Raw genomic sequence first — 19,746 nt, forward strand, 5'->3', positions numbered from 1 at the left:
ATTTGTTACAATCAATGTGTAATAATGGTTAGAATTACTATTCTTTTATAAATGTTGAAATTAGGAAATACCTGACATATTTAAAATTCAAATTATTTATTGCACAATCTAATGCTAATTATTAAATTTATTTCTGAATTCATTTACAAAATAATGATATAACTTGGTGATGCTACTTCTTTTGTCAAGACAGTTTGTAAATTCTTTTGATTATTGTTAGTACCACAGAATGTCAGGAGTAGTGGGCATGCCTCTGGTGGAGTCTGACATATTTTTATGATTGACACTAAGAATGTAATTTGTAGTGTTATATAAGTGGGAATTGTAAAGACGGCATGACCCTGGAAAATGTGACAAGGAATAAAGTTCATAATTAAGACATATCTTCATCAGTTGTTTAGTCAACAGGAACCCGCCAAATCAAAATTTCAGACTCAAGAATGTACCCCTACATGTGAGAAATGCAGCCAACAACAAGAGAAAATGAAGATAAGTAAAAAGTTTTTCTTTTTTATATCTTATGCCTCTCGAAGCTTTTGATTTTGAAGAGACAGGAAAAATTAATGTTGACGTATTGGAGGATAAGATTACAAAGACACACACAAAAGGATTTAACTTTCACAAGCTTACGGAGCCAGTGGCTCCTTCTTCTGGTGGAAGAGATGAAGGGGAAGGAAGAAGGAAGATTGAAAAGGACTGTAGAGGTTTAGGGAAAGGGGTACAGTTTAGAAAAGTCACCCAGAACCCCAAGTCAGGGGACACTTACCGGTAAGTCTTTTTTCCATCCCCCGACCCGGGGTTCTGAGTGACTTTTCTAAACTGTACCCCTTTCCTTAAACCTCTCCAGTCCTTTACCTTTGCCCCTCTTCCTTCCCCTTCAACTCTTCCAACAGAAGGAGGAGCTACTGGCTCCGAAAGCTTGCAAAAGTTAATCCTTCTGTGCGTCTGTTCCCCTGCCGCTGCCGCTTGGTGAGTAGATTTTTTTATCTGTCCATTTACATTATATTAAGGGATTTTTATGTATGACAGTGCAGCATGTCAGAACATTCTGGACAATTCGAGTGAGTGAATTGGCTGCCCAGATCAGCTGACAAGAATACCATCGAACATTTGTAAGACAGAAACAGGATGTCAGTTTGTGCACAAAATTCTTCACCGTCAACACTTGGATATAGAGACAGCATGGCTCAGTATTTTTGGATGGGACTTCCACTGTGAACATGTCATGTCGAGTTGCTGCACTAATTTAGGCAATAGAAGGTCCAACACGATATTAGGAGGTATCCCATGACTTTTGTAACCTCATTGTATTCATCACAGAGCCCTGTGCAATTCTGTCTCAGGCTCTTCATTGTTTCTCATAATATATGTTGATGATCTGTCTTGCAGTTCTGAATACTGTTGATTGCAAATTTACAATGTTTGCAGGCACAACAACCACTATAATAGAGAGCTATCAGACACCATCACAGTTTATTGAAAGTTTTTTTTACCAGTTTCACAAACCTAAACAAGTCAAATTATATGTAGTTTTAATTAAGTCACAAAAACCCTGAGGAATACTCAATGACACTTAACCACCAGTTACAGGGAGCTGATAGCACCAAGTTACTGGGCATTCACATAGACTCCGAAGCAGCTACGGAACATTACATTTAGCATGTAGTGTGAAGAGACTGAGCTCAGAAACTTTTGCACTAAGAACTCTCTCTTGCACTAGAGACCACATGTCACAAAGGCAGTCTATTTTGTTTATGTGGACTCTATCATGCTTCATCCAATTATTTTCTTAGTGAAATCTCCTCTTGCTCAGAACACCCTCATTGCTCAGAAAAAAAGTGATTATAGTGCATTTAAAATTAGTTGTTACTTTTGACAGTTCGGTGCACAGTGAATACTGGGTAGTGTAGTTGCCAGAGTGTGCTGAACTTGGAACTTGTCAAGCTTGCTTGACTGCCAGAACGGCAAGCTATGCAAGCTTACCTTTCTGCAATCTTGCTCAAACAATCTTAAAGAAGCAATTTGGGAATAAACTCTGATTCTCACATATCTCATGGCTTTATTTGTCAGCTTCATGATGAACTGCCTATCATTTTCTTAATGGTCATGTTAATGTGATATTTCGATATTAAGGAAACTACTACAGAACATTCCTAGAGTTTGTAGTGAAAAATATGGGTACCCATGAACTTGCTTTTGGTGTTTGTTAGATCATATATAGCTCCGTATGAAATTTAGGTAACATACTGAATTATTCTTTAAACTTGGAACGATATCACTATCTATTTTCTATGTTGAGAAAATGGAATGTATGTAAAGGGCTTTGTCACAAACAAATGCACCAGTGAAAAAGCCAGAATAAAATATTAATAAATCCCTCATATCTCATAAATGAAACAAGTTTTTAGCAAATGATACCACGCAAAGAGGAGAGTATTTTTCCACAAGAGTGACATGCAAAACTTCCATATCTAACGTGATATTCAAGCAACTACAGTTTTTTAGATGAAATAATGTAACATTTAAGGACCGTCAATAGCTGGTGAAAAGAGATTTGCTGTGGATTTTGCGACAATATAAGTGAAGAGTTACAAGTTTAATTTAATACTGAGAATGGGCTTAATCATAACTATTGACCTGCCTTGCACTCAGTTGTTAGTTTAATAACACACTGTTGAGAATTCTGTCACATTTTCAACTGCATTAGAATGGCAATGATATGAATATTTGTAAACTCTGCTGTGTTTAGACATGGCACAAGAGAATTACGTATTACTCAAAACTTGTCATAATCCTTCATGAATACATGTCTCCTCAGTCACATTACTTTTCACCTAGGCTCATATACTTTAAGTTAGATTTAAATAAGCATGATATGGAGGAAGCCTGATTAAACTATGCCCTTTCATATCAGCCAGTTTGTCAACATAGCAGTGTGGAGTTGTTGATTTGTACAAAAGTTCCCTTTTACACAAATTATGTTTGCCTTCATCTCACAGAACATTTCTTTGTACCTAGAGCAAAATATTTGCTTTCTTCTGCAAGTGAAACTTTATCCATCACATCAGACTGGTATGGCGCATTGTCCCTTACCGTTGTCGAATTCAGAGAAATATTATGCAGCACAACATTACCTTCACAACCAGTGAATGTATTCTTGGACGACCACTTTTTTTGCAAATCTCATGTTCAAACGTGCTGCCTTGATTTTATAAATGCAACACCAACACAAGACACTAGTTCAATTACTGAAGAACACTACAGCACCAGAAAATACCACTTTAGATAGAGAGCTAATGCACATAGGAGCATTTAGTGCGTGGCATAACATGGTAGTGTTTATCCACGGCATGGCAACAGGGATGCTTTACCATCCAAACTGCTGGCGGCGTGGTAAGGAAAGCCAGCTTGCCGTTAGTGTTACCTGGGCAATGGCATCATGTGCCCTCCTGTGAGCCAAACCTCAAAAGTCGCAACTAATTTTAAACACACTATAGAATCATGTATAAAATAAGTCCAGGAAACTACTATTCAGTAATTCGTGAAAATGAGCTTACCACATAAAACATATAACTATTGTTTTAAAGGGGGGTGGTAGGGTGGTAAGGGACTAAACTCCTAGGTCATTGATCCTTCAAACATTGCATAGTACGGATATGAATTATTACTGTTTGTGTTTGCCAAACTGATCGTTTAGCAATACAATAACATTTAAGCCTATCAAAACTGTTCTGAACATACACTATTGAAGGGTGAAGGTAATAATTTGTCAGATGTTAGTAAAAGTATTTTCTGTACATAATTTTATTTTCATTCAGAGATTTAGTTTCAAAAATGCTTTGGATATGAAATATTTCCATAAAAACTTTCATCCCCTATTTTACCCCCTTAGGGGTTGAGATTCCAGAAACACTGAAACACACAAGTACAGTTGCATTAGATTTACTTGTGCAGACACGGCAGGCATTGTCAACAGACATCAGCTTCAAGAATACAACCCTTAAGGAGATTACAAAATTCATCATGTCACTAAAAAGTACAAACTTGTCGTGCTATAACTGTGATTTTGACACAATACTACAATCTTGTGCTGCTGTGTAATCAAACAATTAATGACCCAGAGCATATTTCCTCACTGACCTGAATAAGCGGTAATAATATGTCTCTACAAAACTAGATAAAAGCAAATCTCATCTTTTTACTGACCTACACCATTCTTTCAATCTTTTCAAAAATTCCCTCCCACCACCATACAGGATCCAGAGCCTAAACATATCCGAAACACAGTCATGAACCTTTCCTACAAACGCCTTAGCCCCACAGAAGTATCAGTCCTTTCCAAAGGCCTCACCCTTTGCCCCACTTCAAAATTTAATCATGCAGGACTATTTAAAGACCTTCTGTTTTTATGCCAGTTCCTACAGTGGAAACACTTTTTTACCACCAGTCAACTAAAGACCAATGTTGAGCCCTGCCTGACTCAGATCACTCCTCCATCCAACCGTTATCCACCTCCATTTCCCCAAACCATCCCCTGAGTTTCTAAAGTTTTGTTACCTCAAACCTTGGGTCATTATCATCCCCCAAATCTCTCAACATGCAAGCTAACCTTACACTCACAGAAAGAATCACACTCCAGCACATAAAAACTGATCCTAATCTTATAATCCTACGTGCTTACAAATGCTCCATCATGCTTGTTTTGAACTGCAAAGATTACCTGTCAGAACAACTCCACCAGCTGTCAGATTCCTCCACCAAAAAACCCTGCCACAGTAACCCAAATCCAGCAGAATCTCCACTCTCTCCTCAAATCCTTAACCCCAACCCAGAATTCCCCCCCCCCCCCCCTGAGTCCATTTCTCTCCTCATCCCCACCACTCCCCACACTCCTACCTTCTACATGCTTCATGAAGTCCACACACCCATCCGTCCAGGACGTCCAATTGTGTACAGCTACTGTGAAACCTGCTAAGAGAATCTCCACTCTCACAAACCAACACCTTCAGCCTATTGCCCACATCCTAACCTATATACAAGATACCAACAATTTCCTCAACAGACTCTCCACAGTTCCTGTTCCTTTACCACAAGTTGCCATTCTCATTGCTACTGATGTCACCTCCCTTTACACTAACATCCCTAATTTCCAGGTCCTTGCCGCTATTGAACACTACCTTTCCCAATGTCTGACAGATTCCAAACCTATAACCTCCTTTCTAGTCACCATAGCCAATTATATCCTCACCCCTAATTACATTTCCTTTGAAAAGACCATCTACAAACACATTTCGGGTATGGCTACAGGCACCTGCATGGCACCATCCTATTTCAATCTCTTCATCGGCCATCTAGTGGAATCCTTTCTAACTACTCAGAATCCCAAGTCCCTCACCTGACTCTGATTCACTGATGAACCCTTCATGATCTGGATCAAGGGTGAGAGCCTCAACACCTTCTCCCCCATTCACTTCACCTCATCCTCCTCAACCTCGATGTTGACCTCCACCTCAAAGTTGGCAACATCAGTACCTCCATCCATATCAAACCTGCCAATGACCAGCAATATCCCCACTTTGACAGCTGCCACTCATTCAATACCAAGAAGTCCCTTCAATAGAGGTATAGACACTTTTGGCCATCTCATCTATAGTTACAAGCAGTCCATCCTGAAATATACCAAGGGTCTCAATGAGGCCTTCACAGACCATAATTACCCTCCCAACCTTGTAAAAAGACAGATCTCCCATGCCCTATCTTGCCACTCACTCGCCATCATCAAAAGCCCTATTGTCTAGCCACAGAGATGCATTCCCATCATGACTCAGAACCACCCAGGACTTCAGAAATGGAATTACATTCCCCACCAAGGTTCCGACCATCTCTCATCATGCCCTGAAATAAGGAATGTCATACGTAATACCCTTCCTTTCCTCCCAGAGTGATATTCCACCACTCACTGAAACTACACAAAATCCTTGTCCATCCCAACACAACCCCCACTCCCAATCCCTTGCCTAATGGCTTATATCCCTATAATAGACCTAGATGCAAGTCATTCCCCATACATCCCTCCTGCCACCACCTACTACAGTCCGGTCACAAGCATCACCTATTCCATCAAAGGCAGGACTACCTGTGAAAACAGTCATGTGATCTACAAGCTAGGCTGCAACCACTGTGTTGCATTCTATGAGACCAAGAAACAGCTAGATCACACAATTGCATAGCATGCTGCCCTACACAGTGCCCTTCATTTCAATGATTGTTTCACAGCCTGTGCCATCTGTGTTCTTCACACCAACACCAGCTTTTCTGAACTACACAGGTGGGAGCTCTACCTACAATATGTCCTATGTTCCTGCAACACTCCTGGCCTCCACCTTCATTAGTCATTGTCTTTTACCCACCTATCCCCTTCTCTGTTCTCATTCCACCACTAAATAGCCCTCTATTCCACCAACCAACACATGACGCCCCCCAACCCCCCTCCATCACTCACTATGTCTAATCTTCCGACTACAATTAGCTGCCTTACCCTCTCCCCACCTTGTCCCTGTATGCTCCCATACTGTTCCCACTCCTACCCTTATGTTCCTCCCCCTTCCCACTCCCCACCCTAGCCTCCTCCTTATCCACACCACCCACTTTGCTTCTCCCATCATGTGCTGCAGCTCGCAGTCTGGCCTAGAGACTTTGCTGATGTGTGTGTGAGCTGCATTAGCACAAGCATGTGAGCTTGTGTGTGTGTGTGTGTGTGTGTGTGTGTGTGTGTGTGTGTGTGTGCGCGTGCGCGTGCCTGTTGTCTAATTATGATGAAGGTTTATATATATAAAAACAAAGATGCTATAACTTACCAAACAAAAGCGTTGGTATGTTGACAGGAGACAATTAAAAAAAACACACACAAATTTCGCTTTTGCAACCTAAGGTTGCTTCATCAGGAAAAAGGGATGGAGAGAAAAAGATGAAAGGATGTGGGTTTTAAGGGAGAGGGTAAGGAGTCATCCCATTCCTGGGAGTGGAAAGACTTACCTTAGGGGGAAAAAAGGACAGATATACACCTACACACACACACACACACACACACACACACACACACACACATATATCCATCTGCACATATACAGACACAGTTACCAATGCTTTTGTTTGGTAAGTGACAGCATCTTTGTTTTTGGATATATTTTTCCCACGTGGAATGTTTCTCTATATTATATTCATATGATGAAGGTTTGTTAGACCTAGAAGCTTTGTTTGACAATCTTTTTGTTGTGCCTACTTGCGACTCAACATATCCTCTATATGGTGAGCAGCAAGTATCATTTTCATAACACTGTTAAATAAATACTAAGATATCAATAGCAGATAAAGAATAGTAGCTATCAAGTATAACTGAGGAGGCAGCAGTGTTTCTCCAACTACCTGTTTTCTTTTTAATTTACTTGATTAAATTTAGTTGGCATAATCATGAATAGCAGTATAGCAATAGTTCATTGTTAACATAGTATACAGATCAAGTTTCTAAACTGCCTTTGTTTCTTGTTGATATATATATACCCTAGGTTACTGCACGTTCCTGGAGGTTCTCCTTCTTGGGAAATATGGAACATGATGTATGAATGAATGTATAAATGATATTTGACCTGCCAGTCTGCCAATTGACCTTTGTAATCGAACATGAAATAGTATATACATTATCTGAAGCCTCTTGCTTTAGGACTTCAGTCTTCCCATGAAAACAAAAATATATGGAATGATCAATGCTTTCAGAATGTAGGAAACACAAAAATATGGTTTCACTCTCAGTAAATTTGAATCTTAAAAATGAAGTCACACTGAAGGTACAAAACAAAGTGAAGAAATTCTTCATTCATATAATGTATTCCAGAGATCACACTATGAAAAGGAATCTCTGGCTGTGGAGTATTCAAGGCACAGCATATACTAACAAACCTACTAAAACAACTAATATTTGCTCCTCTGCAATATATGTTATTTTTTATAAAAATGACATGTCACTTGCTTGCACACTAGACAACATCTCAAATGTTATATCAAATCACTGCTGCTTTGTACTCAGTATGACCATGCCATACGTACATAAGCAGACGGAAGCTCTCCAGCACGCATACAAAAGATCAACTGGCAACAAAAACAATATAGCACATCTCACAGATCTGTTCCATAAAGCTGACTAGAAGGTGTTTCAAGTTAGTTCAGAAAGAAGTCATATACACTTTTGGTTTGCAAAATATTTCGGTTATCAGTTAGGATGGTGGTTTTTTGGAGAAGTTGAAAGAACATTCTGCAGATCCATTTCTTCAACTTCACTGATGAGTACAATCTGAAGGGTCTTAAAACCAATATCATTGGTTGTAATATATTTCATTTTAGCACTTTTATATCAAGTACTTCATATCCTACATTATTCTGAAACTAAATAAAATGTGTGTCTCTAACTTTCTTCTCCACTCTAGAGACTTGTTCCAGAGAGATATAAGCATATCATTCATGCATTGTAAAGTAAATCTAAATTACACATGAAATTACAATGCAGTGTATCAGCGAATAATTCTAAAACTTATCCAGAAAAGACGAAAGTACAAAAATAGTGAAATTTGAATCTTAAAAATGAAGTCACACTGAAGGTACAAAACAAAGTGAAGAAATTCTTCATTCATATAATGTATTCCAGAGATCACACTATGAAAAGGAATCTTTCTGGCTGTGGAGTATTCAAGGCACAGCATATACTAACAAACCTACTAAAACAACTAATATTTGCTCCTCTGCAATATATGTTATTTTTTATAAAAATGACATGTCACTTGCTTGCACACTAGACAACATCTCAAATGTTATATCAAATCACTGCTGCTTTGTACTCAGTATGACCATGCCATACGTACATAAGCAGACGGAAGCTCTCCAGCACGCATACAAAAGATCAACTGGCAACAAAAACAATATAGCACATCTCACAGATCTGTTCCATAAAGCTGACTAGAAGGTGTTTCAAGTTAGTTCAGAAAGAAGTCATATACACTTTTGGTTTGCAAAATATTTCGGTTATCAGTTAGGATGGTGGTTTTTTGGAGAAGTTGAAAGAACATTCTGCAGATCCATTTCTTCAACTTCACTGATGAGTACAATCTGAAGGGTCTTAAAACCAATATCATTGGTTGTAATATATTTCATTTTAGCACTTTTATATCAAGTACTTCATATCCTACATTATTCTGAAACTAAATAAAATGTGTGTCTCTAACTTTCTTCTCCACTCTAGAGACTTGTTCCAGAGAGATATAAGCATATCATTCATGCATTGTAAAGTAAATCTAAATTACACATGAAATTACAATGCAGTGTATCAGCGAATAATTCTAAAACTTATCCAGAAAAGACGAAAGTACAAAAATAGTGAAATTTGAATCTTAAAAATGAAGTCACACTGAAGGTACAAAACAAAGTGAAGAAATTCTTCATTCATATAATGTATTCCAGAGATCACACTATGAAAAGGAATCTTTCTGGCTGTGGAGTATTCAAGGCACAGCATATACTAACAAACCTACTAAAACAACTAATATTTGCTCCTCTGCAATATATGTTATTTTTTATAAAAATGACATGTCACCTGCTTGCACACTAGACAACATCTCAAATGTTATATCAAATCACAGCTGCTTTGTACTCAGTATGACCATGCCATACATACATAAGCAGACAGAAGCTCTCCAGCACGCATACAAAAGATCAACTGGCAACAAAAACAATATAGCACATCTCACAGATCTGTTCCATAAAGCTGACTAGAAGGTGTTTCATGTTAGTTCAGAAAGGAGTCATATACACCTTTGGTTTGCAAAATATTTCAGTTCAAGTGCCAGTAACAAATGTGGAAAATAAATGGATTCAGTAGAAGTTTGATGAGTAAGACAGAAAAATCAGGCTAAAAATTATCAGAAACTGAGGTGATAGGGCACATATAAACATTAAAAGGGTTTTACAAACTGAACTGCAAAGGTCTGCTTCTCATTTCTGTCAGACTTTGAACACAAGATGGTGAAATGGGAGAAGATACCAAAAGCATAGAAAAACAGAAATAAAAGTAGCGTCATGGGGGGTGTGAAAGAACAGTTAAGAGAGATACAGGGTTGTATCGCGAACTGCAAAACCTAAGCCCAATCAAGACTATAGGTACATATGAAATACCTTCATTCTGAGGAATATAAATAACTTTTATCTGATTCTGTCATGTTCTGTTTATCTTTTTCTGACATCTGTTTATGATATCTATCTGAAATTGATGTGCTATTCTCTAAAATAATCATGGGGGGTTAGCTAAGTGACACTGCAGATTACGTAAATCAGCAAGAAAATGTTACGACAGCTGTATCATTTTCAAAATGGTAGGTACCAAATATCAGTATGTAGGTTTGTACATTTTTCTTCAAGAAAAATAGTTCATAATTACAATTCATCCCATTAATGATCACATTAAATTCTTTGAACTTACATTGTGGCAAAAGTAAATTATTTTGGCATGAATATTTTGTTCCTGACAATAGTGTTTAGAAATACTGTTTCTGAAATACTGATTATTTTGCTACCACTATACAATATATTAGACAGTTACTGCGGTGATGATTAAATTACTTACATGTAATATATTTTGCATTTCTTGCAGTTTTTTTGTATTTGTACAGATGCCTCTTGTCTCCATAACTACAAAAAAGGCAAATATTATTAAAACAAACTGAGAATAGTTGCATAAAGTTGCTTTTCACACTAAAAGTCAGTATAAGTGCCAACACTGTTGTCTGTTTGTATATATCCAGGCATGATTATTTGTCTCTAAAATCTGGATTTATTAAAAAAGTAAAATGAATGGCTAAAACATATATAAACCATGTAACATCAGTACTGACTGTAAACATCTGCCATTCATGTTATCATAAGCTATGTCTTTACATAACTGAATAGAACAATATTCGTCAAAGGTAATTGTAGGGAAAGAAAACACGAAAGAATCTCAGACTGTGAAATAACTCACATAGTAATTTTTCATGTGTTTACCAACACAAACTGAAACTAATGTACAAGCATATAATGTCAAAATTTCAAAGGGGATGGATAGAAAGTCATATCCTGGGATGAGAGAGACTCACATCTCTTAGTAACATTGTAGTTTTCTCATGTGAATTTTACTTTTGATAAGTACATAATACAAATCACTCTAAAAAGTTTACGTAGAAACAGAATCTAATAGTTATTTTAGTGTACCATTACAATACCATATTGGTCAAAGAACATTTAAAGAGAGAATATATTACTTAAATTTATGGCACTGAAATTAACACCTTGTTTGTTTGTTATAGCATTTCAATTTTGGTAACCATGAACCATTGCCAGGTCTCACAATTTTAATGGTGACACACTGACAGCAAAAACACTGCATCAGCCCTAACACTTTTAACAGCTGACAATATGAATTACCTCTTTCTTTAGCTTGAATGTAGCAGTATATTCTTGATGTGAGGTGAAACATATTGGTTGACTTTATTTTTACAGACATGTGAAGTTGTGATTGAAACTGTTACACTTCAATAAAGTGTAACATTTACTCCTGAATGGCCACTGCCAAACTGAGGCAAACTGCAGACTTGACCATCCAGTTGTCGAAAATGCTACACACCACAATACAAACGTCTTCAACAGCTGCTTCACTCTGCATGTCATTTGGCTACAGCCTTTCAACACAAGTTTACATATCCTGCACTCCCTCAATGCCCTGGCCTAAACATCTCCTATGCTGCACCCACTGCCTCACCTTAGCTTTTCCCTTCTTTGTTCTATTCGTGCCACTTCTTCTGCATTCCGATAGTGCACTGCATTCTGCTGCCACTACCCCCCCGCCCCCCCCCCCCATGCTACATATTTTCTACCTCTCTCTCTGTCTCTCTCTCCCCTCCCTTTCTCATTCCTCATCTTCATCCTTCTCTCCTTCCCCCTCTCCTCCTCACTCTCTTCCTACATCTCTATTTGTTCCACTATTCCCTGTACTCTTTTCTTACTGTTGTGCAACTGTGGAGTCACTTGCCTCTTTCCTGCTACCCCTCCTTGCATCTTCCATAACCCCCCCCCCCCCCCCCCCCGACCCCCACTTCCATCCCCATTCCCACTTCCATCATTTCAGGCAACTGATTTAAATAATCCAGGATCAATAAAAAGTCTTGTCATGGCCTCATAATTGTACATTTGGATGTCTGTGTGTGTGAACAAGTGTACTTTAGCCCAGAAGTGAGATAATTCTTGAAAGCTAGTCTGGATACGATCTTCTGATAAGTCTTTCTGTGCTTCACACATCAGACTGCTATAGGTGAGTGGTTGCCTTCCTCTTATTTTACATATTGCTCCATCCAGCAATTTCCATTACTATTATGAGTAACAGGTACTTTCAATCATTCCTTACGTAATGTGAAACATTTATTACATACTCTAGGAGAACTGTTTTATGAAAGATAAGTCACACTTGAGATGAAAGTAAAATTTAGCATAAAAAGGAAATAAGGTGCATAAGAACTGAATAAGATACTAAAAAGGTGTTTTGATACAGAAAAGGGATGGGGGAGTACAATGTTTTATGTCATAAAAACTTTAACTATTTTCTTTCTTTTATTCTGAGAACCAATGCTCTACTGAAACACACTCTTCTGGAATTTCATAATACTGAGAAACTATGTCTAAAATTCTGATATCCAAGTGGTAATAAATATATAACTATTTCACATGTTTAAATTTTGCAATTGTACTTGATCACCATTTTTACCAGATTTGCGTTATGTTATTATGAAATGCTGGGTAATTATATTGAATTATTTTTCTTGCATTTAGCTGCTGTAGTAAATGCTTAACTAATTTTTTGAATTATTTTTATTTTTATTTCATTTTCCCTGTAATGTAAACACTGTATTATTTTGCACATAAATTTGTCAATTTTATTACCTTTTTGCATACATGTAATAACAATAGCACATAATAATTATTTTATTGTGGTGAGCAATATAGGTTTGCTTAATATTTTTTAGTTTTTCACTTTTTGTAAAGCCGTGCTGCAGACCACACACACTTGAAAATGAAGCTCATGAAAATAAGCAATTAATTCTATAATAACTGTCAATTAAGTTAATATAACACCATAAGGAAATTAATTAGAGACTGTTTCATCTTCTCTATTGAAGGTTTCACCTGTTACAACATATTAAAAAAAAAAAAAAACGGTGGGGGGGGGATGAAGGTATGTGGGACATGGTAGGCAAGGAACGGGGACCACAGAAAGAGAACAATATAACAGTATCTGACAGTTTCATCATTGGCACAAACAAGAGATTTGACTTGTTAGCTCAGTTAACTAAGGTAGAGACTCACATTGTTGTAAGTGTAGTTAATACTCAACAGACTTTCACCATGGAACCAACTGTTTAAAAAACGTAGAAAGTAGGAGGAAGGTTCTGTTCATGATTAGTAGCCATGGAAGAGGTGTAGGACAGATCTTGCAGGAATAATTAGGTAACGCATGCCAAATCACAAGTTTTTCAATCTTCATGCTTGTCTTAGCCAAGTGACAGAAGATGTAGGATCATTGTGCAAGGGTTTTACAAAGCAGGATTATATTGTGATACTGGGTGGAGCATGCAGCAGTACTGACAGGAATTAGGCCTACAATACTGAGTGTGACATGGTAAAAATAGCATCTGTGATGAACCATATAAGTGTTGGCTTGGTTCCTGTTTTCGTGTGGTACGATCAGTCTGAATTGAAGAGAGTAAATATGGAGTTGGATCATCTGCTTCAGGCAGTCACCTTGACTAGTATAGATATTGTTTCTATAGATGCTATTGGCAGGGGGACTTCAAAAGACATGGTCTGCTACTCAATAGCAAAGGGAAGGATAAGAATAATACGAAAATCTTTAAGGGGGGAGGGAGGCACTGAAGCTCATTGTAATACCTCTTTCTTAGGCTAAGACCAGTGACCAATGATTCAACATTGAATAAAATTAAGCTTAATGAGAAGCTCGGACAGGCACGTACTAGAGATGTTAAAATATCACAAGAGTCCCCTGTGAGCAAATAAAGAATGTTGGATCATAGCTGTTGGTTATCTGGAAGCTCATCATCGTCAATAGTCAACCCAAGTTGGCGACCCCTAGTCACGTGAATACGTTTCAATTTGTGCATCACCTATTACTGGTTTCACCCCAGCCCAAACAATGTCTCAGTCTCAACCTTCCTGACAGTGCAGGATGCCACTACCATGGAACTGACTTTCAGTTGTGAAGTGCAACGTTTTTCCAAATGTAAGGAATGGATGAACCGTTTCTCACAGTGTCGTTTCCTTGTCAACATGAAAGCTGACATTACTGTTGTTCCACTCTCATTCACTATAGTAGATGTAACACCAACCAAACTTTTCCTTTGAATGGCTAATAAATCAACACTTTGCATCAACGGCATGGTATGCAACATTGCCAAGTTTGAGCCATGTTTTGAAGGCTGTACATTATCTGTTAAACTCATCCCAAGTGAACAGTTCATGTGGTCCTTTCATGTGGCTGACGTTAAAGACCCGGTACTCAGAACTGATTTCCTGATTCACTTCGGTGTAAATTATAGAACCACTCGGCCTTCCACTGTCTCGAACACACAATATTATAGATGTGAGTGGGAGAAAGGAACCGTATCTACTGCGTGTCACCTGTCTGTGTGTGTGCAGGTCTAAAGTTATCGTGAGAAGATGGTAGAGAAGTTTCTCGAATGGCACCAACAAGTACTTGTTGGTCGTGCCATGGAATTTGTAAGGAAAGCATACAGCATAAAAAAGGAACTTCCGTGTTATTCTGTGCTGATTTATAACTGTGACGAAAGAAAAATTGAGTGGGAAAAGATTTGTAGTAACTTATAACTTGAACTTGCTAGAGGCAAGACAGGCGTATGGTTTCTGTATAATAGTGTCGTGGTTAGCAAGCCAACACTGTTGTAAATGTAACTATGTTTCTAACATTTGGACATCAAGGAAACTTACTAAACAGTATTTATTCAAGTGAAGAGTGATATTTGTAAAAGTTTGATGTTTAAATATATATCATTAAGTGAAGCAAAAGAAACTGTGTATGTCTACTTATTTTTATAAGTAGAAAGAGTCTTGAGAAATTCCTGTTCCCAGCAATATACTGCAGAGAAGAAGAGAAAGGGAGTTTGCAGAAGCAAGCTAAACAGCTAGGAAAGTCAGCTGACCATCTCAAGTACGTCACATCATTAAAGAAGTTGAAGTTTGCACACATACTTCAACATTTCCAGTCGTCCAAAATGTTAGAACCTCCTGTTATCTGCTACAGTGTAGAATGCTTCAGGCACACGTATTGCATGCCCAATTGCTCCATCAGCTCCATCTCTACCTCAGCTCTTCAATGATACTGACATAGCTCTCATCAAGTGCTCTTCTCTGGTGAACTGCCTCGGTGCTTCCTTCGCTTGGCTCCAATTTGCCCACTCTGCGGCCGACGATTGACAATCTGTATACTTGCAATGCAGATGTGAACCACACCATCTTGATGGCTAAGCTGGCACTTTTGGATGTGCAGTCTCTCATAAGGCAACTGTCTACACTGCTGCATCTCGATAGAAGTGCCGCTCCTCTCATGACTGGCATGCCCACTCTCAGTTGCACCGACGGCAACTCAGGTTAGTGACCCTTGTGTGCTACAGACTTTTGCTCAAGATGTCCACTTGCCATGCTTGCCGGGTCAAATGAACACTATTAGGAATAGAATGACATATAAAATTGTCATGACAGATGGCACCACAGTGCGCCTTGAAGCACGCCACCTCCCTCCGCGCAAAATATGCCATGCTAAGACTACATTGGATGAACTTCTGAGGGCAGGCACTGTTCAACCATCGGATAGTAATTGGTCTTCCCCCATAGACTTAGACCCCAAGAAGCACAGCACAGTGCACCTCTGCAGTGACTATCATTGCCTTAATGCACATACTATAATAGACAACTATCCTATCCCCCATGCTCAGGACTTTGCCCAACTACTTAGCGGAGCAAACATTTTCCGTGTTTTGGGCTGTCGCAAAGCATATTTACAAATACCGATGGTACACAGTGGCATACCCAAAACAACCTTGATCACCCCTTTCGGACTTTACAAATTTTGTTACATGCCATACAGCCTAAAAACACAGCTCAAACTTGGCAATCTTTCATCAACTCACTTCTCTTTGACTGCTCTTACTGCTGTACATACCTATATGACATTCTCATTTTCACCTCCTCTGAGGAGGAACATGAGCTACACCAGGCCATGGTACAGGACTTGCTGGTGAGTAACAGAGTCGAGGTTAATCATGATACATCAAAACTCCGAATCACCCATGTTGCCTTTCTCTGGTACACCATCTCTTGTGAGGGTATTTGTTCTCCACATCAGATCAACTGCATTCGCGGTCTAATATCCACTGTGACTTTTAGAGAACTGTGCCAGCTTTTTGTGACCATCAATTTTTACAGGTGCAACCTGGCAATGGTAGCAGATATCCAAGCCTGCCTTACAGACCCAGCTCCTGGAAAACAAACTTCCAATAATTGCTGGGTACAGCAGTCTGATAATAAGATGAAAGCTTCTGAGTACCTCTAAACAGCCCTAGAGCATGTCACCACTCTTGCTCAACCCTTTCCAGATGCTCATATCTCTAGTACGGCAAAAGCAAGTGATTTTGCAGTAGGTATCGTTCTTCAACAATACTTTGGTGACACAACTTAGCCACTCCATTTTTTTCCAAAAGGCTATCTGCAGCTCAATGTAAGAGATCAGCTTTCAACAAAGAACTTCTCACAATGTATGAGGCCATTAAATATTTCTGTGCAGACATCAAAGGGAGGAACATAACAATTTTCACTCATCATCGTCCCCTTGTGGATGCTACACACAATCCTGCCACTGACCCTCCTGCAAGCAGGGTTTGGTACATGGATCTCATCTGTCAATACATGATGGACATCTGATATATCAGTGGCTCAGAAAATGTGGTGGTTGGTTATCTGTCATGTGTCAATGCTTTTTTGTCTCCTGTTAATTTTGAAAAATTTGCGCACTTACAGGACAATGATATTGAACTACAGAACATACGTCAGGATTCTTCCACTTTCCTACAGACAGTTTCTAGCAACTCATTGGGCTAGGTCAGGTTGTTATGGTGCATCATGTCTATGGGTATCATTCGGCCTATTGTCTAGGCTGATTTATGCCGCCAGGTTTTCCGCTGCTTTGCATAATCTTGCACACTGTGGGACTAAGACTACTATGTGGCTCATCATGTAATGCTTTGCATAGCCAAGCATGAAGAAGGACTGCCGTATGTGAGATCACACCTGTGTTCCATGTCAGTGCAGCAAAGTCATTCGACATACGTAACCTCGACTAGACAAATTTGATGTCCCTAGATGCAGTTTCCGACACATGCACCTAAACGTCATTGGCCGTTACCTTTGTCTAACAGTTTCAGATATACCATTGACCACAAATCTTAATGGGTGAAGGTGATTCCTCTTGCGGACATTATGGAAGATTCTGTAGCACAAGAATTTGTATCTTCCTGGATAGCTAGATTCCATCACCATCGACAAGGGTAGACAGTTTGAATCACTGTTATTTAACAAACTCTGCATGCTCTGTGGTGTGGATAAATTTCACCCTACATTGTACCATCCTCAGAGTATCACCCTCATCAAGTGCTGGCACAGGACTCTGAAAGCAGCCCTCATGTGCTTGACACTCTCCCCTGGGACATCTTAAGAATCCACACGGCTTATAAGGCAGACCTCCAGGTGTCACTTGCCGAGGTCCTTTATGGCAAGACATCAGCCCCCCCACCATAGTTCATTGGACATGCTACAACCGTTGCCCTATCTGATCTCCCTGCTCTTGGAGAGTGTGTCATGCTTAACTGCCATCTGTATACCTCTCCCATGACTGCATACTTGCCCACCAGTTTTCTTGCACTTGACCCTGGGCTTGTGAGGTTATTATGTTACAGGATGACAGTGTCAAACCGGCACTATAGCTGCCTTACTCTAGTCCACGACAGTATTGGCATTAAGTGCTAATACTATGGACATCCTCATGAACAGCTGGTGTCAGACAGCTTCACTTCAGTGGCTTAAACTGGCCTAAATGATCAAGGAATCCTTTCCACCAGAACCACTCGAGACGCGTTCCCCACCACCACACAATGACCCTGGACCAATACATACTTCTCCTCTACCTTTGCATCAACTTGATCTTGCATATATTGAGCCTATGGCCATCAGTCACTCAGTAATTGCGTTGTGATTATCCCCTCCCTTGCCTCACTCAGACTCTGCGCATGACAATCTGCTGCCTCAGGTTCAAAAACTCATTGCTTGTGATGTTACATCAACACAAGTGCTGCCACCTGCTGCTACCCCAATATGCCATAGTACTTCTGAGCTACAATATTTTTCACCCCCTTCTCCTACAGTGCCACCTACAACTACTATCAACGAGATTTGCTTTTCCATTGACATTTCAGGTTGCCCATGCAATGAGCTTTCCTTATTGCTCCAAGATGAATCACCTGAGGGTACACCCACTGCACAGTCCCCATTCCAGATGAGGCGAATGCAGCTGGAATAATGGTGACACTGGGCACCAATGGGATGCTCAAGATAGCAGCTTCCCTTCCCCTCTTCACTGCTCCTCTGACACCATCACCACCTCCTGTGCCAGTACTGTTTACACATGAAGGGCGACCAGTCCATCCTCCTTACTGGATGCAGACTGTATCATCTCTAGTCCATCCCACAAGGACCTCCCTGACTTTGTGAGAAATCGTCCACCCATGCCTTCCATTCGGACCAGCCAGGGCATGGGTGATAATGCTACCTCGCATGATCAGCCAACACCTGTCAAGTGGCACTCAACACCCCTGCATTCAACAACACCTACTTGCACTGTGGCAACCATCAATCACCATTTATGACAGAATGAGGAGTACTCTATCTTCAGACTCAGTGAGCTCTGGATTTTGTTGTGGACTATGTTTGTATTCACTCGACGTGTGTGATTTTCCTGGTTGTTGTACAAGAATAAAGAGTGTTTAATCGTAACTGTTGGTCATCTCTAACCAAAAGCTCATCAGTGTCGACAATAAACCCACAAGTATATTGCATCAGAGTATCAGGGGATTAAAAAACAAAGTAGATGAGCTTCTTGTTTGTTTAGAAGATTTAGAAACTGGGGGTGTAACAGATGTAATATGACTGTCTGAACATCATGTACGTGGATATAAGCTTTCAGCACATCTAAATAGAGACACTATGGAGAGAAGGAGTTGCCGTATATGTTAAAATTTATCACATAGTGCAGAATTGTGAAACTAAAAAAAATTGTGTGGAGTGATGTGTAGAAGCATGTACCCATGAGATTAAAGTAAATAATCGTACATTTATTATTGTAGCTGTGTATAAGTCCCCATTGGGAAATTTTCAGCGATTTCTGAAAAATTTTAATTTTCGGTGTGCTATTTGTCAAAGGGAAGTTAATTATTGTTTCAATGAAGATTTTTGAAAGAGTCTGATAGAAAGTGTGACTTTGAAGTATTGCAGGGTACTTTCAATTTGGCATCATTTACTGATTATCCTACGTGGGGG

At 39.3% G+C, this 19,746-nt stretch overlaps 1 protein-coding gene across 1 annotated transcript in view; it reads right to left on the reverse strand.

The window, feature by feature from the left end:
• LOC126334788 (DNA polymerase nu-like) overlaps window positions 1-19,746 on the reverse strand; it is a 451,725-nt gene that overhangs the window by 169,670 nt on the left and 262,309 nt on the right. Inside the window, exon 8 of the mRNA XM_049997409.1 lies at window positions 10,667-10,731. Coding sequence (XP_049853366.1) covers window positions 10,667-10,731 — 65 coding nt within the window. The remainder of the gene's footprint in view (window positions 1-10,666; window positions 10,732-19,746) is intronic.

This window comes from Schistocerca gregaria, chromosome 2, assembly GCF_023897955.1.
Source record: "Schistocerca gregaria isolate iqSchGreg1 chromosome 2, iqSchGreg1.2, whole genome shotgun sequence".
Lineage (NCBI taxonomy): Eukaryota > Metazoa > Arthropoda > Insecta > Orthoptera > Acrididae > Schistocerca > Schistocerca gregaria.